Below are 22,932 nucleotides of genomic sequence, written 5' to 3'. Positions count from 1 at the left end.
TTTTCCACAGGCGGGGGTAATTCTAGCAGACATCTCACTGCTAAGGATAAGCAGAGAAACGACGATACATCTACTCCATGCTTGTGGCTTCCGCCCTGCTCCCTATGCTCCTCGCCTATGTGCCGCTTTGGTCTCTGCACAAGTGATTGCCAAACAGCGCGGGAAAGTTTCCTACGATGGGGGAAGGAACAAAGCTGCTCTGCCATGGAACCTTTGGCAGAGGATTACTGAGTACCTCCAGGAAACTTTCCTAGAGATCTCTCTGGAGAATTCCCATGAGATCTTGATATGCATCAACACCCTGTTCCACTGTACTGATTAGCTACACACGGAAATGTCCACCTCACAGAAATACAGCCAACCTCCCACATTTCTATACCCTGAACCCACCTCCGCACTACACAAGCCACAGCCACTTACCAGGCGTCTCACCTCCTGCTTCTTGCTCCCCAGAGAGCAACTGCTGAGACTGGCTAGACCCCTCCGGAGTGGAGAACAGTTCGTGACTGCCTGCCCCACTGGGTGATCCCGCCGGGAGCTGCACACCCTCCTCTAACTCCACCTCTTCATCAATAATTTGGTCCTCCGGATTAGGTACTCCTTCCGCTGCCTCCATTCCCTCTGAAGCATCCATGGGGCTCTTGGGGATGGAGGTGGGGTCATCACAGAGGATAGCATCCAGCTCCTTATAGAACTGGCAGGTCTTAGGTGAAGCACCAGAGCGATGGTTTGCCTCCCTCACCTTATGGTACACCTGCCTCAGGACCTTTATCTTTGCTCTGCACTGCAGCATGTCCCGATCACAGCACTTTTCGCACAAGCCTCGAGAAATGTGCCCGTAGGTATCCCAATTCCTATGGCTCAAGAGCAGCTGGGACTGCACAGCCTTCTCTCCCCATATACTGATCAGATCCAACAGCTCTGCTGTGCTCCAAGCAGGAGAGGATTTGCTGTGATAATCCGCCATGGTCACCTGGGAGGATGCAATGAGACCTCTCCACGCTGAGCAAACAGGAGATGGAATTTCAAAAATTCCTGGGGCTTCTAGGGAGGAGGGATGGATGGTTGTTTACCAGCTGCAGGGCAGTGGAGTTCAAACTGCTGACCAGAGCGGTCAGGATAGGTACTGTAGGACACCTCCTGGAGGCCAATTAAGGCACTGAAATGAAGTGTGGTGTCTACACTTGCATGTTGTCAATGAAAATATAGAGGAAAAAGACTTAAATCTCTCATGAGGGTGGATGTATTTTGTCGCTAAAACCAGGCATTTTCCTACGACAAAAGTCGTCTCGCAGTGCGTAAGCAGTAACTGTTTGGGTTGATAAATGGCAGTTTTGGCAACAAAACGTGGTAGTGTAGACAAGGCCTTAAATAAATCCACAATCTTTTGGATCTTCAGTGCTGTTTGATTCCCAAATAGCCAGGACAGCAGAACCCCCCCCCCACCCCCACTCCCTGCATTCAACACCTCCCCAATTACTGGAACTCATATCTAGGGAGTAGCTGCACACCTTTGTAAAATCTCCATCTGGTACAATATGCAACATCCTACCTATTAAACAACACATGACTTTTGTGAGCATACCATCCTGATGCTCACTGGCTCCCCACTCAATACAGAGTCCAATTCAAGGTCTCAGTCTTGTCTCTACAACACCAGCAGTGTTCTGCTAGAATAACGAAACTGTAGACAAAACAGGGGAAAGTCCCATAAGACTAACACTATACTCTCCAACCATCCCCCCCGTCAAGCTTGGACCCTAACACTGGAACTCGCACTTAAAAGCATTTAAAATGATTCGCCTGGTCTAACTTCACCATATTCAGAATTAAATGCAAACTGTAATGAGAGAAGCCAATTTGAAGAGAGAAGTTCCTCTCATATGCACCCCAATCTGATTAAGGAATTGAGGAAGGTGTCCCCTGACAAAAAATATTTTTGTTTATTCTCTGTGGACACTACCACATGAAAACTAGACAGCTTCTTGTTAGCATCCCAGTCTTGCATGCCATAGCTCTCCAACTCAAGTTATTTATAAGCTAGGAGTGAACAAGAGCCTTGCTGTAATGGAAAGAAAGAGATTTACTCAAGATAAAAGAAAGGGGGAAGGGACGAGAGAGAGAGAGAGAGAGAAGCCAAACACCTTTATTCAGAAATAACCATCCAAACAAGAAATGTTTCAGAGGAGGAAAACGCCAAGGAAACACAAACATCATATTACAAAAAGTAGAGAACAGTTAACTGGTAGGGTCACTATAAACTGACATTGTCTATTGGGAAAGGAGGAATATTTACAGATAAAGAAAATTTTTCTATTCTTTAAGTAGAAAATGTCAGTCCCTAACTTAATTGAATCTACATAGTAATTCCACAACCGTAACCTGCCAAGCAACTAAGTCAGCTGATAAATGATTGTTCAAACAAGTGAGCAGTAATCATAAATGGCCGGTTTGCTTGTTTAACAAAAAGAATGAGGAAAAGCAAAGCAGGAGGGCGTAAGATAAAGCTGGACCACCACCACCTTTATTTTAGATTTGCTCTGGGTAAGTCACAACTTTGCTGTGGATCAAGTCTCCCTCATTTATAAAAATGGGGATAACGTTTACACATGGGGCTCAGGGGGGTTGTAATGATCCGACAATGTTTGCAGTGCACTGGAAATGTCAAGCATTAAATGTTACAGTGGAAAGTCTGGCAGCAAAGATACCTGCAAACTACCTCACCACCCATGTCAAAATAATTTGACCATTTCAAACTGAATATAGAATGCTTAAAAGGAAGGCTGTTTCTACTTAAATGTCAAGTATCAGGGGGTAGTCGTGTTAGTCTGTATCCACAAAAACAACAAGGAGTCGGGTGGCACCTTAAAGACTAAACAGATTTATTTGAGCATAAGCTTTTGTGGGTAAAAACATCTGAAGAAGTGAGGTTTTTACCCATGAAAGCTTATGCTCAAATAAATCTGTTAGTCTTTAAGGTGCCACCGGACTCCTTGTTGTTTCTACTTAAATGAACATTCTTGACACACAAGGCAGTTGATTTCTCTACCCTCTCATTCAATGTTGGCTTAACCATGAGAAAAGGAATATTTATGTATACAGATAGTGGTGTAAAAGCACCCGCAGCCACATACATAACTTCAAGATTATAAAACACTGATTATATTCGATGGCTAGGATTTAAACCAACAGGGTAGCAGTGATTGAATATGCAAAAGGATAAATGGTGCCACAGGGAAATCTTTTTCCAAAGTTGTTTATTGGAAGATGTGTTTTTAAAGGCAATGGAGTGCAAGATTCTTCGGTAAACTCTTTTTGGTTAGTTTTTAAATGACACCTAACAGTAAAGATAGACAGTTCCCTCTTAAAATGGTGACAATTGCAGAATGTCCGAACACACATGAATGACATCTGTGCTTAACCTTAAATACTCTTTATAAAACTGGATACAATTCTTGTGCCCACACAGTCCTGATAGAGTACATTATTACATAAGAAGGAGAGGAAAATAAGTACAAGCCTAAGGCCGTCAGTTCTTTACATGGATTTTTCATTGTCAAGTGAGAAAATGTGATTGAGCAATTTAAGTTTTTTAGCGCTTGTTGCAATTAGGCTCAGCCTAAGTGTCTAGGCCTAAACCTGCTCTGCATCGATTCCAGCCTTTATGATCAAGGGTTCAATACTGCAGCATGCTCAGCACTTCTGTGAGACGGGTCAGTGAGTGCTGAGAGAATCCAGCACCTCACAGGAGTTGCTTAGCACCTTGCAGGATTGTAATCTAGGGCCCCAATTCAGCAAAGCACTTAGCCACAGGCTTCGCTTTTAAGTACATGCTTAAGTGCTTTGATAAACTGGGGTCTACTCAGTACATTCTAAATCTAACATGTCATTAAGTAATATGGCGTAGACAAGGCCAGTGTGTTTAACAGCTCTTTCAATAGCTTAGATCAGTAAAGAGTATTTGATCTATAGCAACAAGGTTTTAAATATATAACAGAAAAAAATCTATTGATATTATGTATGAGAAATACACCATAAATGGTTCCCACTGGAATGCCAAAAATAATAGTAATGTTGAGTAAGAGAGGTACATATTTTGAGAGTCTGAAAAACTATTTTAACCAGAAATCATATAATTGTAGCGGTTTTCTTAATACAATTTAAGCCATTTTGGCATATGTGCTGTAACTTTATAAAAATGCAATTTATAAGAACATACTATATCTCACTAAGATTTGCAGCAAAAATAAATAAAGACCATTTTAAAAGTTAGCCTTTGAAGCCTTAAATAGAGTACATTTACAGCAGCTCATTCTTTATACTTCTCATCCTATTTCTTTAGGGTATTACAGATGTCCCCGCAACTAGAACAGAGAAAGTTACAGAAAAATTTGCTTTATTTTTGTTTTTAAAAAGGACCTATACATACAAGCCATATTTAAACACTTGATATCCACACCAAACTGCATACTTTAGCTCACACAGAACTGCATTGTGACTTCATAGGCCCATTCATTTTCATTCTCAGACAGCGCCTGGGGCAATCACTGAATGACACAACTGATTCATCAAACTCTGCCCACCACCTAAGTGTAGCGCACACGTAATCTGATGTCTGTCTTCATACCAGAGGTTAAGATTTCCACATAAAGTTTATTTTTACATTTGAGTTACATTGCTTAAATATTGGTCTGCACAAAAAATTTAACAACATTTGGCCACTGACTGGAATGAGTAGTCACTAAATAAAAACCCTTAATATTAATATTAACTAATTGGTAAATTAAGACTAAATGGGGCTTGATTCCAGTCTGACCAAAGGGGTTCCAACAACAAACAGTACTCAGATTTAATCAGATTGGAGGAGTCTTGATCATATATATATATATTTAATATAAAAAAACTAAATTATTCAAAAGCTTATAATTTAAATGTAAACAAATGTAATACACAAATCCACCTATCGTGATCTCTTTTATTCTACCAACTGCAAACTAAGCTTCCCTTTCATTACTCTGTAGCAGTGTCTCTTAGATCATATGCAAACGCTTCCATAGGAAACTTTGCCTCTAACACAAACTTTTAGTTCTGGATAAGTGCTTCAAAAACCCCTTTAATCTCAAAGCAAGAGTTCAACTATTTTACAAAATATGGTTTTAAAGGGCAAACATACATATTCACAAAACAGACTAACTAAGTTATACTTTTCTTCACAATTACATGTTTGTTAGATTATGAAAGAACTTTGGAGAAATTATGCAACATGATCTCATTCTAAATCCCGTCAAGATGCAGACAGTAAAAATTTTCAAAACATTTGACAACCCTAGGGATGTACATGAAAGTTATTTTATTCAATTATTGTGTGTGGTTTCAGTATGTCTCAAATTGCTAAAACATTCTAGAAGTAGCATGTAACAAAGTTTATTTCCACGTGTCCACTGGAGACACATTTTATTATAAATAACAAGATATATTAAAGTTAAGATTACATTCCTTGCTGATAAAGTACAGTATTTACACAATCCACAGTCTTGTCTGTATAAATAGTTTATCTACATATACTGAACATTGGAAAAGTTGAGAGAAAAAATGTCAAGAGACTTCTTAGTTTGACTTGTCAAATAAAGTTAGTAGTAATCTTGCACATATACTCGTCTGCATCAACGCTCTCTAAGATGAAATCTTGAATTAACACTTGACAAAAAGCAGCTCCCATTTTGGCTGAGCATCTTTAGTAATCTGATGATATCATTAATAAAGCATCTGTCAACATACCAAAATTTCAGAATTATTTGGATTTCTAAAACTGACAGTGCTGCTAAGAGGAAACATAATTACATGTGCATCTCCTTTAACAATTCAATGAAGAATTTTCAGTGTGACACTCTCAAAGACTTGATGATCAAGGAATAAGTTTAGATGGCTTTTGTTTTAGTTTTTGGGTGAATGATAGTGCTTATAAAAGTGAGACACTGATGACTGGTTAGAGACTGGCCAGCAGTATAAAGTAGAAAGGCCTGTGCAAGCCTCTTCTCACAACCCTAACCAATGCACTTCAGTCCAGACCAGCTAGTCTGGTCTTTTGCCTTTGTTGAACCAACACTGGCAATCTTTCTATATTATAGTTTGTGCTATGATTTTGTAGCATGGCTATCCAGCAGGCTGATGAAACTTGTTTGACTGAGGCCAGATCTCAATAAAGGTTCAGAGGTGATGTTTAGTACATTTGGTCACTGTGCCTCCTAGCAGTGCAATGTGACTTTTAAAAAATACATACTCTTAAAATATAAGACATACACAATACATTATTTGTGAAAGCACATTAACAAATGGCCAGCATCCCTCATTGCTATTCGGTTCTTGTCTGCCATCAAAGATAATCTTTCATTGCTTTCCCATTTTAGAACTGAATTTGGTAGTCTGCTAAAATCTAGAAAAATGCAAGAAGTGGTGATTAAGTAGCTACACTAGTGTATAGCAACCTGATCAAGCTATAACCTGGTTACAGTAAAACCAAAAATCTTAAAAGTAAAATGAAATCTTAGTCAACAAATGTGCTAGCCTAAAAGGCAGAAATCTCCAGAAGTTAAGGCAATTTCATACAGTACATTGTTTAAGGATTCACTCTATCCTCAACTTAGTGTTAGTTCACTAGACTATACATTTTCCTATAGGGACAGACAGCATGGGATGTTTTATACCATATTAGGTGATTCATCCCCTTGTCAGACCACATTTATGTAAAGAATTACTGTGAAGTTCAGATTACTTGAAGGCAAACACACATACATGGCAACACAGGCTGTCAGGGCGACAAGCGATTCAATGAACTGCTTTCATCTCCTGTTGCACTAAGTTTGAGTGTTGTCAGCTTCCGAGGGGGATGTTGAGGACTCTTACGAAGGTTATCGTCCATCTGCAGGAAACAAAATGGAAGCTGAATTTGGTGTACAGAAGAACACAGACGCATGCCAAGAGCCTGCATACTGGGTTCCAGTCATGAATGTTTGTGTGAGTGGTCTCACCCTGCTATTTCTGCTCTCAGCCCTGGTCATAAAGGATGCTTTGGTTCCTCTCTCATCCCTAAACTCCTGCTTGTGCTTAGATGGCTATTTATACCATGGCACATAAGAGGTGGGACAGTTATGTGGGCTCTTCCTTGAATCATCTAACTGGGAGCATCGAAGGACTGCTGTGGCTCACCTTCTCCAAGGAAGCCTAAGTATCAGTTTTATGACAGCCAAATTCTGTTGGATCAAAAGTCATAAAGCTGCCAAATTCAACTGGCGCATTAACCTGCTCAGCACCTGAAGCAGCATTCAGCACCTTTGAGAAGTGTAGCCTTTAATTTCAGAAGTGCTGCAGAGGAGTAGGGGGAATTTCAGTTAGCTAATGATTTATAACATATATTGCTAAAAGAGCATGATAAGATCTTTTCAAAGACATGTTAAAAGCAATTTCTGAATAAAAGGATTTTAACTTCCCAGAAGAAATAAATGGAATTTGAAACACTCCACATAGAACAGTGCATAAAGTTCAGCACATATGCTACAATCACTACCTAATGCAGGAAACGCTCCACATTATTCATGAACAAACCATTTTATACATTGACATTTTTCTCTGAATGTTATTTTTAGTCACATCTGGGTGGCATCTTTTAGTGAATTAATATGCTTAGTGTCCTCAAATATTTTCCCCAGTAATTTAGTGCTTATGAAAGGTTCTGACAGACAGCCATGGAAACAAGTGCCCTTTACCAAGTACAGGACAGACCTGGGAACTTCTGACTGACCCATTAACTAAAAAAAAACAAAAAACCCAACAAGCATTAGAAGGAACAAACGTAGAATTAAAAATACAGAGTGAGTAGGGGAAAGAAGGAATGTTCCTAGACAGGGGATGACAAGTAGTTACATAGAAGACTCTTTGGTCTTCAAACCAGTCTTCGAACCGAAAGGAAAGGGCTTAAATGGATGTCCAGAGCAAGTTCCACATCTTAGGGGACACCATGAAAAAACTTTGTCAGTTGCCCATTTAAATGGTGAGAACAGAAACCGTAACAAAAGGGGTAGTGTCAGACTGCAGCAGATCTGATGATGTGGACATCTCTAGATTGCTAAGACAATTCACACAAGGCCCTGAACAGTTACATGGGAAGGACTTTTGGTCTCTAATTCCGATGGATTATCTGAACTGCAGGCCTAAGAGTGAAAAACTGCCTCTCTCATTACTAATTCCTTATTTAGGGAGAAGTCTGGATTATTCATAGGGACATGGTTAACCAAATTCTGCTAGTTACCAGCATTTATTCAAAAGAAAACTGCTGACATAAGCCTTTGGAAGAGGACAAGATTTGAGGCAGGGATTGTGTATTTTAAGTGTGTACAGTGACTAGCACAATGGACAAGCCAGGAATGTGGCTTGCAGGTGCTACTGCAACACAAATAATACATACTCCTATTAATATGTTGTGTTATCCTTCAACATTTGAGCACACTGTATTTCCTTTGTCAACAGTACTGCTTTGAAAACAATGAAACAGTTACTTCAGGAAGCAGAAGAATTTGTTACTGGTTTATTTTGAATTATGACATTATGTTCGTGTTTTTCTATGTAAATTAACTCCTTAGCAAAGAAACAAGGAAAGAAAAAATTTGCATTGTAAAGTTACAATGATTATTTAGGGCAAGTTTACACTACAAAATTAAGTCAACCTAATTTACATTGACATACAGCCACCACAGTAATAGAATTGGTTTTACACATCCACACTACGCTCCTTGTGTCAGCGGTGTGCATCCTCACTTGGAGCACTTACACTACTTTAACTGTGAGTGTGGGAAATTGTGGGACAGCTGCTGAAAGGCAGCAACAGTCGATATATGCAATGCAGTGTCTGCACTGACACTGTCTTGACCTAACTATATCGATTTAAGCGCTACACCTGTCGCAGAGGTGGAGTTCGTAAGTCGGTGTAGTGGGTGAGTTACATCGGTGGGAGCTACATTTTAGTATAGATGCTTACAGAGTTAGCTTAACATAAGCTACCTTACATTGACATAACTCTGTAGCGTAGACCAGGCCCCAATATGCAAGAATAGCTGGGAACAACAATGAAGTCACAAGAACTAATGGAAAATAAAGATGAAGAAAAATAACCTTTTCAATCAAGTTGGATTCCTTATTTACAAGCTGTGTGAGTTTCTGTAGATTTGCATCTACGGTATCCTGTCCAGACGGAGAGACGCCTAAAGCATCAAAGCAGAAAGATGAAGATGGAAAGAAATTTAGAAGAGCTTCACAAGTCTCTTGCAAAGCTTTTTTTGGACAGAAAGATCATGCAGTTTTTCACCCCTATAAACAGGTCCACTGTTCCCTCCAAGCTGTGTGCACGCACACAGGTCCTAAATCCCGCGCACACAGCGAAACACCGCGTGCACAAAAAATGAAATACTACATCGGAGCCAGGCCGAAATATCAGTTACAGGTGACTTTTGACATTGTTCGCCCGCCATCTATCAACACAGCCAGATTCTACTAGCTGGCAAGGGGAGGAAAGGGAAAGGAGGTTAAATTTCCTTTTTCTAAGTATTTAAAAATGACATTTATAAAATAACATGGTGTAAAACTATTATCATCACAAACTGCAAATTAAAACTTTTAAATGTATAAGCATTTTACTCGCTTGGGCGCATTTGCCTCATAGTGCACAAATCTGAACTCTGCTTCAAAAATTTGCACAGTAGAAATTTTTTGTGCACACAGCCTGTCAAAAATTAGAGGGAACACTGAACAGGTCTTTAATAAAGAAACACTTTGTATTGCAGACAATGTTGTAGCCTTTTGTTTCCAAACTGAAATCCTGAACCCGAACTTCTGTGTAGATATAGGTACATCCTGCTAATCTTGACATGCTTTAAAGGGAAGAATTAAGTGGTCCTCAACCCTTTAAAAACCATGCCCTCATGTTACAACAACAAAAGAAAGTTTCAGGATCCATCCCCCCCCATCCCACTCAAAAAAATTGTGATTCTTCTCCCCACTCCATCTAGCCATAAAGAAGACAGAAGGGCCATTTGCACAGAGGTTTGATAGCAAAGTTAAAGCCATAAGCAAAATCTGCAATAATCAAATACTTAGGGCTTGTCTTCACTACCATGCTAAATCGGCACTACTGCATCGCATGTCTGGTGAAGATTCATTACGTCAACAGGAGAGCACTGTCCCATCAACGTATTTACTCAACTCAACAAGAGGAGGAAGGTATGCCAGTAAGAGAGCATCTCCCGCCAACATAGTGCGTTGTAAACACCGCTTAAGTCGATGTACGTTACGTCACTCAGGGGAGCAGTTTTTTCACACTCCTGAGTGACGTAATTTACATCAACTTAAGCAGTAGTATAGACCACTGGTTCTCAATCATGGGTACGGGGACCCCTGGGGGACCAAGAGCAGGTTTCAGGGGGGGCACCAAGCAGGGCCAGTATTAGACTCGCTGGGGCCCAGGGTAGAAAGCCGAAGCCCCACTGCAGGGGGCTGAAGCCCAGGGCCCTGAGTCCCACCAGCCAGGGCTTAAGCCGAAGCTTGAGCAATGTACCTTCGGTGGAGCCCCTGTGGTGTGGGGCCCCAGGCAATTGCCCTGGTTGCTACCCCCTAATGCTGGCCCTGGCTTTTATATGCAGAAAACTAGTTATTGCGGCACAGGTGGGCCATGGAGTTTTTATAGCATGTTGGGGGGGAAGGGGGGAGGGAGGGCTCAGAAAGAAAAAGGTTGAGAACCTCTGGTGTAGACAAGCCCTTAGCCTTCAAAATGCAATGGTAATCTTAACTTGTCCAAAGTGATTAAGAAGTTATGCACTCACCTCTTCTCCTTTCCCCATTCCACAGCCATTTGATTTTGGCAAGTCATTAGATATTTTATGTAGGATTTCTAGACTGACTAGACAGGTTATTCCTGTGCAACTGACATTAGTAACCCTTTACCTACTGTAATGCAAGAGTACCTGTTTCCTTCCCAGATATATTCCATGCCTTCTATCTGTTCCCTCGGCCTTCCAAAGAAAGGGAAACCTCTCCCACAACACACACACACACACACGCTATCAGCGGGCAAATCAGAAGAGTTAATATCAGTCTGGCTTTTTGAGTTTTTGTCAGTACTGTGCTTATATCTACATCTTAACATGAAATGCTGGTGCACTGATGCCTCAGGTTGTGTCATCTGCAGGACTGAACCTGGGATCTCTGGATCTAAGCAGTAAAGTTTCATACTTTTGAGTTAAAGGACCAGATCCATTGGCTGGGAAGCAGTAGCAAACTCAAACCTCTTACATGATCTAGTCACTAGAGGAGGGATAAAGACCCACACTACAGGTCTCGGTGTGGCTTACACTGGTAGGTTGTTTTCTAGAAAAGGAAAAGGAATCTGACTGTGAAGGGACAGATTCTAAATACAGGAGGAAAAATGGGTAAATAAGGACCAAGTGCTGTCATACTTTATTGAGCAAAACCTCCCCCTGATTTCAGTGGGAGACCTGCGCAATTTAAGGACCACTAAATTTAGCCATATAGACTTAAGTTATCCTCTTAATCCAAAAGGAGATGTCTGTTTAGGCTGAGGGAACAAAGATGAAGAGGAACAATCAAGTTTCTCAGTTTCATATATCAGAAGAACAAATCTACATTTGTTCCCATTTCCAAATAATATACGATACGGGGCAGGAGAAGCTACTTTAAAATGTTAAACAAGTGCTGTTGTCACTCCACTGTTCAAGCATTACTTTATCCTACTATACAACTTGAGAACTGATCATGACTTAATTTCTTCTCCACAACCTCAACATGAAAAGCCATAGGCCAAAGTTGTAGCTTTGTAACTGACTAATATAGTTTCAATTTGGCATCCAATGGAAAGAGGCATCCTTCTTTTGAATATAGTATCCATGTTAAAGAAGAAAAACAAACATGGCTTACCTGTAACATTAAGTCTAAAGTAACCACTCAGGATGTCATCACAGAAGCGACACAGGTTGGAAAGCTGTTTCAAGTGCTCTTGTAATTGGACTCTAGGGAAGCGCACTTTATAAAGAGGTGCAAGAAAACCAAATACAAAGGCATCTAAGGTTGTAGGCCTATCGAGAATAAAAAAAACAGACAAAACATTAACAGTGCAGTACTCCATAAACCACTTTCTGAGCACACACCAAAAAAAATGCAAAACACAATTTAACCAATTATTCTGGGACTCCATCACACCATCAGCTGAGTGGACTTCTACTGACTTTAGAACTTCTGAATTTGAGAGGGCCTTACAAGCTCAAGCAGCATAATTTCAGAATTAAAATTCAGCCCTGCTTCCATATATGGTAGGCGTTCAAGTCACATTACAAACCATTTCTTGCACCACCTCTAGAACAGTCTAGTCTCCCGTGCAGAGACCAAGTAAACAAACTTTAGGCAGGGAAACAGAATCTGCTCACAGGCCACAAAGCACTAGTACATCCAGCACTACAGCCCGTAATTAGAAATAGGCAGCAGTTGACCAAGTGTGGGGGGATCACTGCATCGATTTAGATAACCAACACACCTCTGCCCTTCCCTTTTCATGCTTCCAAATCCCCCAGAACTACTTTGGAGAGAGCTGCTGAGCTAGCACACATGGGATATCCACCTGCAAAGTAGACCTCCTGTGGGTCTACTGTATTTAGGGCCTTTCACACTTGGGGATTGAGGCAGCATGATGTGGCCAAAATTGGCAGTTTGCTACACTTAAAGTGAATGGGCCTGGTTTTAATTATTTTGTTCAAGCAATGGCCATCACCAGCAAAAGACATATAAATAAGTGGAGAAAGCACTGAAGGTTTTAGTGAAAAATTATAATCTTTGGTTCACCAAGACCCCTGTCTGAACAGACTGACTGACACTAAAGTAATATGTTGTTTATAACATATACATTTCTCTTCAGATCTTACCTCCAAAGATAAATGTTAAACCTGAATCTATTTTGGAGCAGCATGAGACATTCTTGCAATTAATCAATAATGTTAGAGCATGCACTATGTGAGATGACTATCAATCATAAAAAGGTTTACACTCACATATTTCCAAAGAAAAACTGAGATGTTCCCAATCTGTTTGATAGAAGATTTAGGCACTCCTTGGCATCTCTGTATATCTAACAAGAGAAAAATTGACCTAAGAGCAATAAAAAGTGGGAAGACTAGTATGCAGAACAGCATTTATCGTTACACAACATAAGTCTCCATTTCAGTTCTTCCCCTTGTCAGTACCAATTTGTGACCTAAGTTACTCATAAAGCAAAGCATACCTGTGCTTCTACTTCACTCAGACTGTATAGTGGAGGCTCTCCCCTCATCAGCAGGATCCTGTTAAGTGCTTCCCTGGACATCTTCCCAGGTAGATACAAACTCAATGGAAATGGAATCCTTGAAGCAAACCACGGCTTTGTCACAGTACAGTAATTTTCAGCCTCGACCCAGAATGTGTGCAGCTGTATCAACACAGTGAAGAACATGAACAAGAGTTAATAGGAATTTTAATGAAAACATTATGCTTCTCTTTATAAAGACTGTGTAAGGTTCTCTGTTACACAAATAATAGGAATTATAGTATTAAAAAAAGCAAGCAGGCGCCTTACTAAATTATATTCCCACACACAAGGCATTAAGATACAGTTTAAGGCTGTAACTATGCTCCTATTAAATTAAGACATTAGGACATTGTAGATAATGCATAACATTCAAAGCAAAGGTTCTAAATAAATCGACGACTGATTCTCTAGATCATTCACTCATCTTATGGTGCAGTGTCAATGTCATAGGAAAAGTTTATATCACTATCACACACTATATCCTTCAATATTTAACATTCATAAACGATTTGGAAAAAGAGGTAAACAGTGAGGTAGCAAAATTTGCAGATGATACAAAACTACTCAAGATAGTTAAGTCCCAGACAGACTGCGAAGAGCTACAAGGGGATCTCACAAAACCGGGTAACTGGGCAACAAAATGGCAGATGAAATTTAATGTTGATAAATGCAAAGTAATGCTCATTGGAAAACATAATCCTAACTATACACATACAATAATGGGGTCTAAATTAGCTGTTATCACTCAAGAAAGATCTTGGAGTCATTGTGGATAGTTCTCTGAAATCATCCACTCAATGTGCAGCAGCAGTCAAAAAAGCGAACAGAATGTTGGGAATCATCAAGAAAGGGATAGATAATAAGACCGAAAATATCGTATTGCCTCTATATAAATCCATGGTACGCCCACACCTTGAATACTGCGTGCAGATGCGGTCGCCCCATCTCAAAGAAGATATACACCTACAACCTGATATAACGCGATCCGATATAACACGAATTCGGATATAATGTGGTAAAGCATTTCCCCTCCTCCCCGCTCCCTCCCAGGCTTGCGCAAGCCTGGGAGGGAGGGGGGAGAAGCAGAATGGCAGCAGCGCGCTCAGGGGAGGAGGCTGAGGCGGAGCTGGGGTGGGGGTGGGGGGTGGGGGGCGGGGAACTGCTGGTGCGTGCTCTGCACCCACCAATTTTTCTCCGTGGGTGCTCCAGCCCCGGAGTTGGCACCTATGGTGTCAGTGTGTCTGGCTCTGACATGCTGCTCAGAGTGGTGTGTTAAGAGGGCCATGCCGGGGGGTTGGATAAGGGGCAGAGGATCTCGGGGGAGAAGGGGGGGGGGGCGGTCAGGGGACAGGGGGGTTGGGGGTTCTGAGGGGTCAGGAAGTAGGTGGGGGTTGGATACGGGGTGGGGCCAGGCTGTTTGGGGAGGCACAGCCTTCCCTACCCGGCCCTCATAGCAAGTTCAACATAACGCGGTTTCACCAATAACGCGGTAAGATTTTTTGGCTCCTGAGGACTGCATTATATCGGGGTAGAGGTGTATTGGAATTGGAAAAGGTTCAGAAAAGGGCAACAAAAACGATTAGGGGTATAGAATGGCTTCTGTATGAGGAGAGATTAATAAGACTGGGACTTTTCAGCTTGGAGAAGAGGCGACTAAGGGGGGATATGATACGGGTCTATAAAATCATGAGTGGTATAGAGAAAGTAAATAAGGAAGTGTTATTTATTCCTTCTCATAATACAAGAACAAGGGGCCACCAAATGAAATTAATAGGTAGCAGGTTTAAAACAAACACAAGAAAGTATTTTTTCACGCAAAGCACTCTCAAACTCTGGAACTCCTTGCCAGAGGGTATTGTGAAGGCCAATACTATAATGAGGTTCAAAAGGGAGCTAGATAGATTCATGGAAGATAGGTCCATCAATGGCTATTAGTCAGGATGGGCAGGAATGGTGCCCCTAGCCTCTGTTTGCCAAAAGCTGGGATTGGGTGACAGGGCATGGATCACTTGATGATAACCTGTCTGTTCATTCCCTTTGGGGCACCTGCCATTGGCCACTGTCAGAGGACAAGATACTGGGCTTGATGGACCTTTGGTCTGACCCAGTATGGCCGTTCTTATAATGAGGAACAAAATGAGGGGATGGGTTTGAGACAGTTACAGAACTAAGTGGGATGAGGGAGATATTGGTGTTTATTGCTCTCAGGAAGTAGATGAAGGTGAAGAGGCTAGGTTAGAATCAGCACCAGTATGGGAAATTTGGTAGACCTGTAGCATGGTAGGTAATGGTTTCCAGTATAAACTGGAGCCAAAGTCATACAACTCCAATATAGAGGTAATGCAAGCAGCTACAGAGTTCTACATCTTTACTGTAATTCACAGTATGTTGGTGTGGGCTTGTGGCCTATGTTAGATGTGATCGAGGTATGGAGGCTACTGGTGGACTGTTAAAACATGGATATGAATAGAGTCAGGGTAAAGGTTGTTAGAGAACCTTAACTTTGAATGTGTAGGCTTTTACATTTTTAAACAAGTACAAGACTCATGTTTAAATACAACTGATACAGTTCAGGCTCTAAATGGGTATCTTAAAGTAGTTTTCATCTGAGAATTTCCCTAGATGTCTTTAGGGGGAAAAAAAATCTATATTGCATGAAAGCTTGCTAAGGATAGTTATTTTGCTTTCTGATACAAAGATATTTTATTACAATACTAGATGTGATGTACAGGGAACACAGGTTATTTAATAGAACATATGTCAAAACAGTCTTTAAATCAAATCTCAAGAGGCACATGTGTAAGTTCTCTTAAACTTGGGCAGTTCAACTGAGGGCATTTACAGACTCTGTCAGGACATCTTTATACCAGCATACCTTGAGAAGTTCCAAAAATCCATTAAAAAGAACTCCACAGTTATGTCCCTGACATTATCAAAAATAGTCAGTCATGCCAGATCTCATTCAGGAGTACTAAATAAAACACATCTGAAATTTCTATTTGACACATTGGGGAACCATGCACACCAGTAAAGGGTTCTGTCACTGCCTGCCCTGGTTCATGTCTTCAAGAGCAATGAACCAGAGGGGAACGGTCTGGTACTTAAGAACTTGGAGAGAATGGATTTAGGACACTCAGGACTGGAAGGGCCACTGGTGTCACATCCAGTGAATAACTAGGCTGGCAGAAGCCAGGGTGAGACCTTGTGCTTATGGGCAGGCTATTGGTGTCAGCGATCTGAGACATAGCAGCACAGCATTAAGGCACCCCATGGTTACAGGATAGATAGTGACAGAACCCCTTACTGGTCTGGGTGATCCCCCAAATGTCACACTAGCATAAATTGCTTTTGTGACACAGTTTCTCTCAAAACGTTGCATTTAGAAAGAAAATAAAGGAAAAATAGGTATAGTTCATTTTAAAAAGTGTCTCAGAGATACCTTGCCCCCCAGATTTTTGGAAGCAGTTAGAAGTACTGTCAAAATTGGACTTAAAAAAGGAAGCAAGTTGCAGCCACAACTGTGGTGTGATGGCTGCGTCTACACAATCAACACCAATGACCATCTCCCATAAGAATCCATTTGGAGCAATGCATGCTGCCTAACACCTTCACAGATACAAATATTTACTAATAATGTATAGCCTGCTCCATTCAGTGTCTGAAAGCGTTCATCACCCTCTCTCTGAAAACCAAGTTCCTTTGAAATGTCTCACACTGGGCAATATTTAATTATTGATCACATTTTATCTTGACCATCATTCTATGTTTGTAGATGCTTACCACAGCAGGAAGCAGTTTTTCTTCAAGTAGTGCAATGTAGGCCAGTGTGTCAGCTCCTTGTTTTGCAGATAGTTCATAATCAGCATTGTATTTCTGTCAAGTTAAAAAACACACATGCAACACACACACACAGTGTCACATGAAAATTCTCACACAGAAAAGAAGTCCCACAACTGGTGGCTTCTGTAGAGCTAAACAGTTATTAAGCAGGTCAAGTAACCAAAATAATTTTAAGTCCTGCAATCTAAGAATGGAAAATGTATACCTACTGAAACTGTCTTCCTTTAATCATCCATACCCTCTATGCTAAACCTCTCCATGCCCAACCTCTCTACTGCTCCCAATATCCTCAGCCTCCACTGGAGAGGAAGGCCCAGAAAAATAGCTTGCCTTTAACTGCTTTCCAAGCAGCAGCAGAGTGAAACAGATGCAAAAAGTATTACCCAAGTCCCAATACTGTACTGAACTCCTCCGGTAGATAGCTCTCTCAATTTTCTGTAAAGCCTCATGCACATATGGAGACGTATAGAGAGTAAACCAAAACACTCTTTTATTTGTTATTTTTCAAAGTTACCCTTTTAGAAATGTAAACACTGTCTGAGTCCTGAAGGTACCATAGATCAAATTCTAGATTCAATTACACCAGCATAAATTTGAGTAATTCTACTGAAGTCAACAAATCAAATCCATTTAAGTTAGCTGAGATCAGAATCTGACCCTTGGTGTTTAGCCTTGTAGTTCACTCCCCAAGGAAAGAAAAGAGAAGTGGATATGTGTATAGACTATTCTGTACCATTCCTGGTTTCTAGAGCAGAAGTGAGAAACTTCTCAAAGAATGTAAGGCTGAGAGATACACACAAATTTATGCAGGTACATGTTTGTTCCTTTTAAAAGATGACCTGCAACAGATTTTTTTTAAAATGGGTCTTGTGCCCACTTTTTCAGTCTTTACACTGTGTAAAGAAGATTTGGACGTTTGTTTTGTCAAAAAGAGACAGGGAGTGTTAATGCTTTTCTTCCCAGTTTTGTGGAAGACCTCTTGGATATCTAGAGGATGCATATTGTTAGTTCTCACACCTTGATTGGAAAGAGAGAGGTATTGAATCTCTAACCGATGTCTTTTCTCCAAGAGGTTCCTTAGTCACTGATGTTTAAAATTCTTGGGTTTAACACATATTTAACAGTGTGATTAAAAATCCTTTCCCAGCTCCAATTCTCAGTTTTCACTCTCTTAATTCTTCTGATGTCATAATATCACTAACTTTCCAGTCATCAGAGACTCTTCCAGGCTAGACAGGAACTGAATTTCTAATGTAAAAACAAAGCAGGGGGAAAAAAAAAGAGACAATACCATTTTAGGCCCTCTTCCTACATTATAAAGATGGAAAAACTGTACAAACCAACTCCCACCCTTTGCAGATTACTTAACATTCTAGATGTAGCTCATCAAGAGTAAAACTGTACATTGCCAAAATGTGCATCACGAAAAACGATTCCAGATTTTCTTTGTTTTGCTATCCAAAAAATCCCCACAGCAGATTAAAAATAATAGAGGTTTTAAAGTAAAATAAACATTTCTGTTAGAGTAATCCAGTTATGTAAAAAACATGACATAAAAATGTGATCTATAAAAACCAGCAACATTAGAGAAAGATTAGCTATTTGAACACTTAATACACAACTCAGGCTGGGTCAACCTGCTCAGTGAAGCTTTTGTTGTTTGTTTTATATTTAAACCTTAGAAGGGTTAAAGTTAGTCCTGCTTAAACAGCTAACCATGGTCCACACTCTGCCACCCTTACTCATACTTGAGAGACAATTACTTATGAGTAGTCACAATGAAGTGATCTAGTGCTACTCTAAGCAAGTAAGAGTAGCAGAATCGGGCTTCATGTTATTAGAAACCATCTGTATGGATATTTACAGATAAATATTGTGACACAGGCAGAAATGTTACATGACAGAGAAAAAAACAAGTTGCAAATTAAATTAAACTGAACTAAACCCAACATTTCTCTTTAGCAAGTTAGAGACCTACCTGTTTTCTTAAGAAGTTTAGTATTTTTGCTGGCTGAGTAATAACTGTGTCTTCTGATATCAACACTGGCACATCTCCTAAGAAGTGAAAATTATACTGTCAACAGAATTTACACGGGACACTTTTAATCGAATTTGAAATGGGCCCTAATCCTACAAACACTGATGCAAGTACTTAGCTTTACACAACAAAGAACTTCATTACGGTCGTGCGTGTGTTTCCAGAATCAGGGCCATAGTTAGCACGAAAAAGAACCCAAACAAAGACAGGGCCACATCACAGTCAGACTGAAATCAATAGGATACGCTGGGCACTTTTGAAAAGCAGGCTACTTTTTAGGTACCTAACTGTAGATACCTATTTGAAAATTTCAGCCTGTAAACCTACAACTTGTACACACAACTAGTCCGTTAGCCCATTCTCCCATCTTTCTCCCCCATTTGTTTTAAACCCCAGTTATGTCTTGCCTTAAACTAGAGCCACAATCTGATCTGAGCAGGCAGATCCCTGCACCCTTATGGAACCTCACTGACTTCAATGGGACTCCTCACAATGGTGTGAGGGTCCACCTGAACACACCAGATTGCACGATTGGGGTTTAAGATTGTAAACTCTTTGGGACAGCCTACAGCAGTGGTCCCCAAACTGTGGGGTGTGCCCCCTGCGGGGAGGTGCGGAGAAACATTCCAGGGGGCATGGTAAGGCCCAGGCCAGCCCCTTTGGGAGGGCGGGGAGGAAGAGTCACCCAGCCCTGTTCTGCCCCCAGCTCTACTCTGGCTCCGGACCCAGACCTACCCCCAGCAAAGGCCCCAACTCCCAGCTTTTGCTCTGCTCTCGGCCCTGGACACAGCCCCAGCCAGGTGGGGAGGGAGCGCCACCCAGTTCCGCTTCGGCTCTGCCCCCAGCCGAGGCCCAACTTTGGCTTCTGGCCACGACCGTGGCCTGGCCACAGCCCCACACCCAGCCACGGCTCTGCTCCCGGCTGCAGCTCTGCTGCCAGCCGCAGTTACGCTCCCGACCATGGCCCCAGCCGCAGCTCCAGCCCCGGCTCCCAGCGGGACGCACACAGATTACATTTATAGGAAAGGGGGGGCATGACCTTAAGATGTTTGGGGACCACTGGCCCACAGAGTCTATCTTATATTATATATTTGTACAGTACCTACCACAATGGGACTAGATTTGGTTGGGTCTTTAGCTGCTACCATAATACAAGTAAATAAGACTGTATTATTGAACCAGAGTTTTGGAGAATTAGGTGAATTTAAAATGCTCTTTCCTTATATTTAACTTGTTAAAAAATACAGAATTTATGAGCAAATATGTTAAATTAGATCCTGATGTAATTCATAGAAATCAAAGAGATATACCAGGGATGAATTTTGCCCTACAAGTCATAAGGGGCGAAGTTCTATGTGGATATAAGTGATACACAAGCTAATCATATGACAAGTAGAGATGGCAAATTAGTTTAACTTGCACTGATTTGGTTTCCAGAGCCTGTGCAAAAGGAGTGCGATTTACATGCCAATGATGAAGGAAATAAACTAGCAGGAGGGTCCAAAATAAAGGCCTCCCTAGCATATTATCTTAAACCCACCTCTTAGTTGTATTTCCTCATACACCGTCCTTTTGATTCACCTTTGTGTAAATTCAGCATGGTTTTGCACATTCAGATTGGTGCAAATTATACTTCTTGACGTTTACACTCATCTTCTAACCAAGTTACACCTAATATAAAGGAACACTGGTAACTTGATAATCTAATTTCCATTTGAAAGTTCTGTGGCTACTATTTTTACAAATAACCTCTAGCTATACTGTGCTGAAAAATTAGATAATTTTAATTTTTTTCTGATTCAATTTGTTTACCGTGTGTGTTTGACAAAACTATAGGTATAGTCAGTTTCAGTGTTTTGTTGATTGTCAGTTGTATCAAATTTACATAGTGATCCAGGACATACTATTTATACCCTCTGGATAGCACTTTACTGTCATACAATTTTCAGGCTTGATATTGTAAACACATTTTCATGCATGCTTAACTTCATTAATGTGAGTAGTCCCACTGACGTCAAATAGATTACTCACATGTGTAAAAGTTTGGCATGTACATACAAGTGTTTGCAAACTCAGGCCTTCATTTGTAAAATGGCTAGTGTGTACAGGAAAAAAAATTACAAAAGCAAGTACCTTTTGGAGCTCTCCATGAGTTATCAATAGCATTCACTTTCACTGGAGCACCAGAAAAACTGGCATAAGCCTGCAATAAACGTTGCATTAAAAATTCTAGTCAGCATTTCAAAAAAAAAAAAAAGTGATCTTTTTAAGAATTGATATCACTAAGCTAGAGCACTTCTGGGTAGCCATGTTGTTAATGGTTCACGATCTCACCTTCTTTATGCACATTCAGTGTATTTTTTAATAGATAGATAACTAACATTATTAATCCTTTTGTGCTAAGAGTTAGAATTTCTTGCCGTAACTTGTACTTATATTAATTGCAAAACGGTTGATTTAGACAGTTTCAGGCAGTGGTGGTCAGCTAGAATAATTTTTAAATGTCAGAACGTTTCTAGGAAACTATGAGTTAAGAATAATATCCTGACATCAGTGCCATACTGCAAACACATAATATAGGTATCCAAATTAACTCTGTGTTGTAGACAGACCTTGGAATTATGTGAACAAGCATTACTATGGGCTCTAGAGACTAAACGGGAAAAGACATGGCAGCAGTTCCCTACCTCCTGACCATGCCAGCTCCCCTGTGCAGGCTCAATGACTTCAGGGCAGCTCTGCAATGGTGTAAAAGTCCACCAAAGCAGATCGGATATCAGGATTAGTATTTTAGGTTGTAAACTCCTCAGGCCGTCATTTAGGTTTAAGGAAATAATTTTCCCTACTGAGCAATCACCGAGGCACAGACGTGAACAATAATGTTGCTACACTTCAATTAATGGGCTTTTTGCTCGTCTCTGCCTATAGTACCTGCCAGGGAAGCTGTAACATCGCTTTCCTGTAGCCCACACAGAGTCCCAGGCGAGGTATAAATAACGCGCCATTCCGCATCAGGGAACCAGCAGGCGGCATGAGCCGTAACAAAGGTCCGAACACAGGCCCGTGATGGAAGGGAACCGCTTCCCGGAGTTATTTCAACGGCCACAGCCCGGGGATCGGATTTCCCGCAGCGCGGCGCCCCCCAGCTCCCATCAGCGGCCGAGGGGCTCTAGCCGGGGGCCGCGCCGCCACGGGAGCTGGGGCCGTTTGCCATCGCCCCAGGCAGACCGGCAGCCGGCTCCGCCGAAACTGAGACGAGAACTAGGACTCCGCGCCCGGCAGCGGCAGCAGCTGCAGCGGCGCCGCCCCGCAGAGCCTCCCGACCGCCCCCCAGCGCGGCGCCAGCCTGGGCCATCCCGGTCCGCGAGCCGATCGGGCGCGAGCTACTTCCCCGCCCCACCTCCCGCGAGCTGATTGGGTCGCCCCCCCCGGCCGTTACCATGACAATCAAGGACTCCGTGTGCACGGACGGCAGCCCCCAGTCTCCTCCCCAGCAGCTCAGCTCCATGGGAGACGCCATCTTGCCGCGGCCCCTTTGCCCCGGAAGCGATTGCTTCCGCCTCGGGCCTTCCGGCGGGTGCTCCGTCCCGCGAGACGCGTGTGGCTTGGGCACTGGTGGGCCTCGTGCTGCTGGCTCCCGGCGGGCGGGGTTCGGCGC

At 41.6% G+C, this 22,932-nt stretch overlaps 1 protein-coding gene across 7 annotated transcripts; it reads right to left on the bottom strand.

The window, feature by feature from the left end:
• Positions 1–3,240: 3,240 nt before the first annotated feature.
• Positions 3,241–22,932, bottom strand: MTX3 (metaxin 3). Of its 7 annotated transcripts, XM_027821478.3 has the most exons (10): positions 22,206–22,598; positions 21,408–21,477; positions 19,215–19,291; positions 17,177–17,269; positions 13,334–13,516; positions 13,104–13,180; positions 11,980–12,137; positions 9,166–9,254; positions 6,793–6,919; positions 3,241–4,364 (listed from the first exon to the last, which is right to left on the bottom strand). In XM_027821478.3, the coding sequence occupies exons 1-9, from the start codon at positions 22,305–22,307 to the stop codon at positions 6,809–6,811; spliced, it is 960 nt and encodes a 319-aa protein (XP_027677279.1). In that variant the 5' UTR covers positions 22,308–22,598; the 3' UTR covers positions 3,241–4,364; positions 6,793–6,808. The 7 variants fall into 7 exon arrangements, 6 of the variants coding, with proteins under 6 accessions (XP_027677279.1, XP_037758879.1, XP_043403592.1 ...); XR_005225964.2 differs by lacking the exon at positions 9,166–9,254 and having other exon boundaries at positions 22,206–22,589; XM_037902951.2 differs by lacking the exons at positions 3,241–4,364; positions 22,206–22,598 and adding an exon at positions 22,714–22,932 and having other exon boundaries at positions 4,375–6,919.

This window comes from Chelonia mydas, chromosome 5 (assembly GCF_015237465.2).
Source record: "Chelonia mydas isolate rCheMyd1 chromosome 5, rCheMyd1.pri.v2, whole genome shotgun sequence".
NCBI lineage: Eukaryota > Metazoa > Chordata > Testudines > Cheloniidae > Chelonia > Chelonia mydas.
The sequence above is the reverse complement of the archived record's forward strand: the minus strand, read 5'-3'. Positions and strand labels throughout refer to the sequence as shown.

Bases quoted from the DNA above. Each gene is read 5' to 3' on its own strand.
- MTX3 (XM_027821478.3), bottom strand. From the start codon at position 22,307: ATGCCGCCTGCTGGTTCCCTGATGCGGAATGGCGCGTTATTTATACCT. The intron at 21,478-22,205 runs GTACTATAGGCA...CGTTTATTGCAG, and splicing joins TGTTACAGCTTCCCTGGCAG to GCTTATGCCAGTTTTTCTGG. The intron at 12,138-13,103 runs GTGAGTGTAAAC...TATTCTCGATAG, and splicing joins CAGTTTTTCTTTGGAAATAT to GCCTACAACCTTAGATGCCT.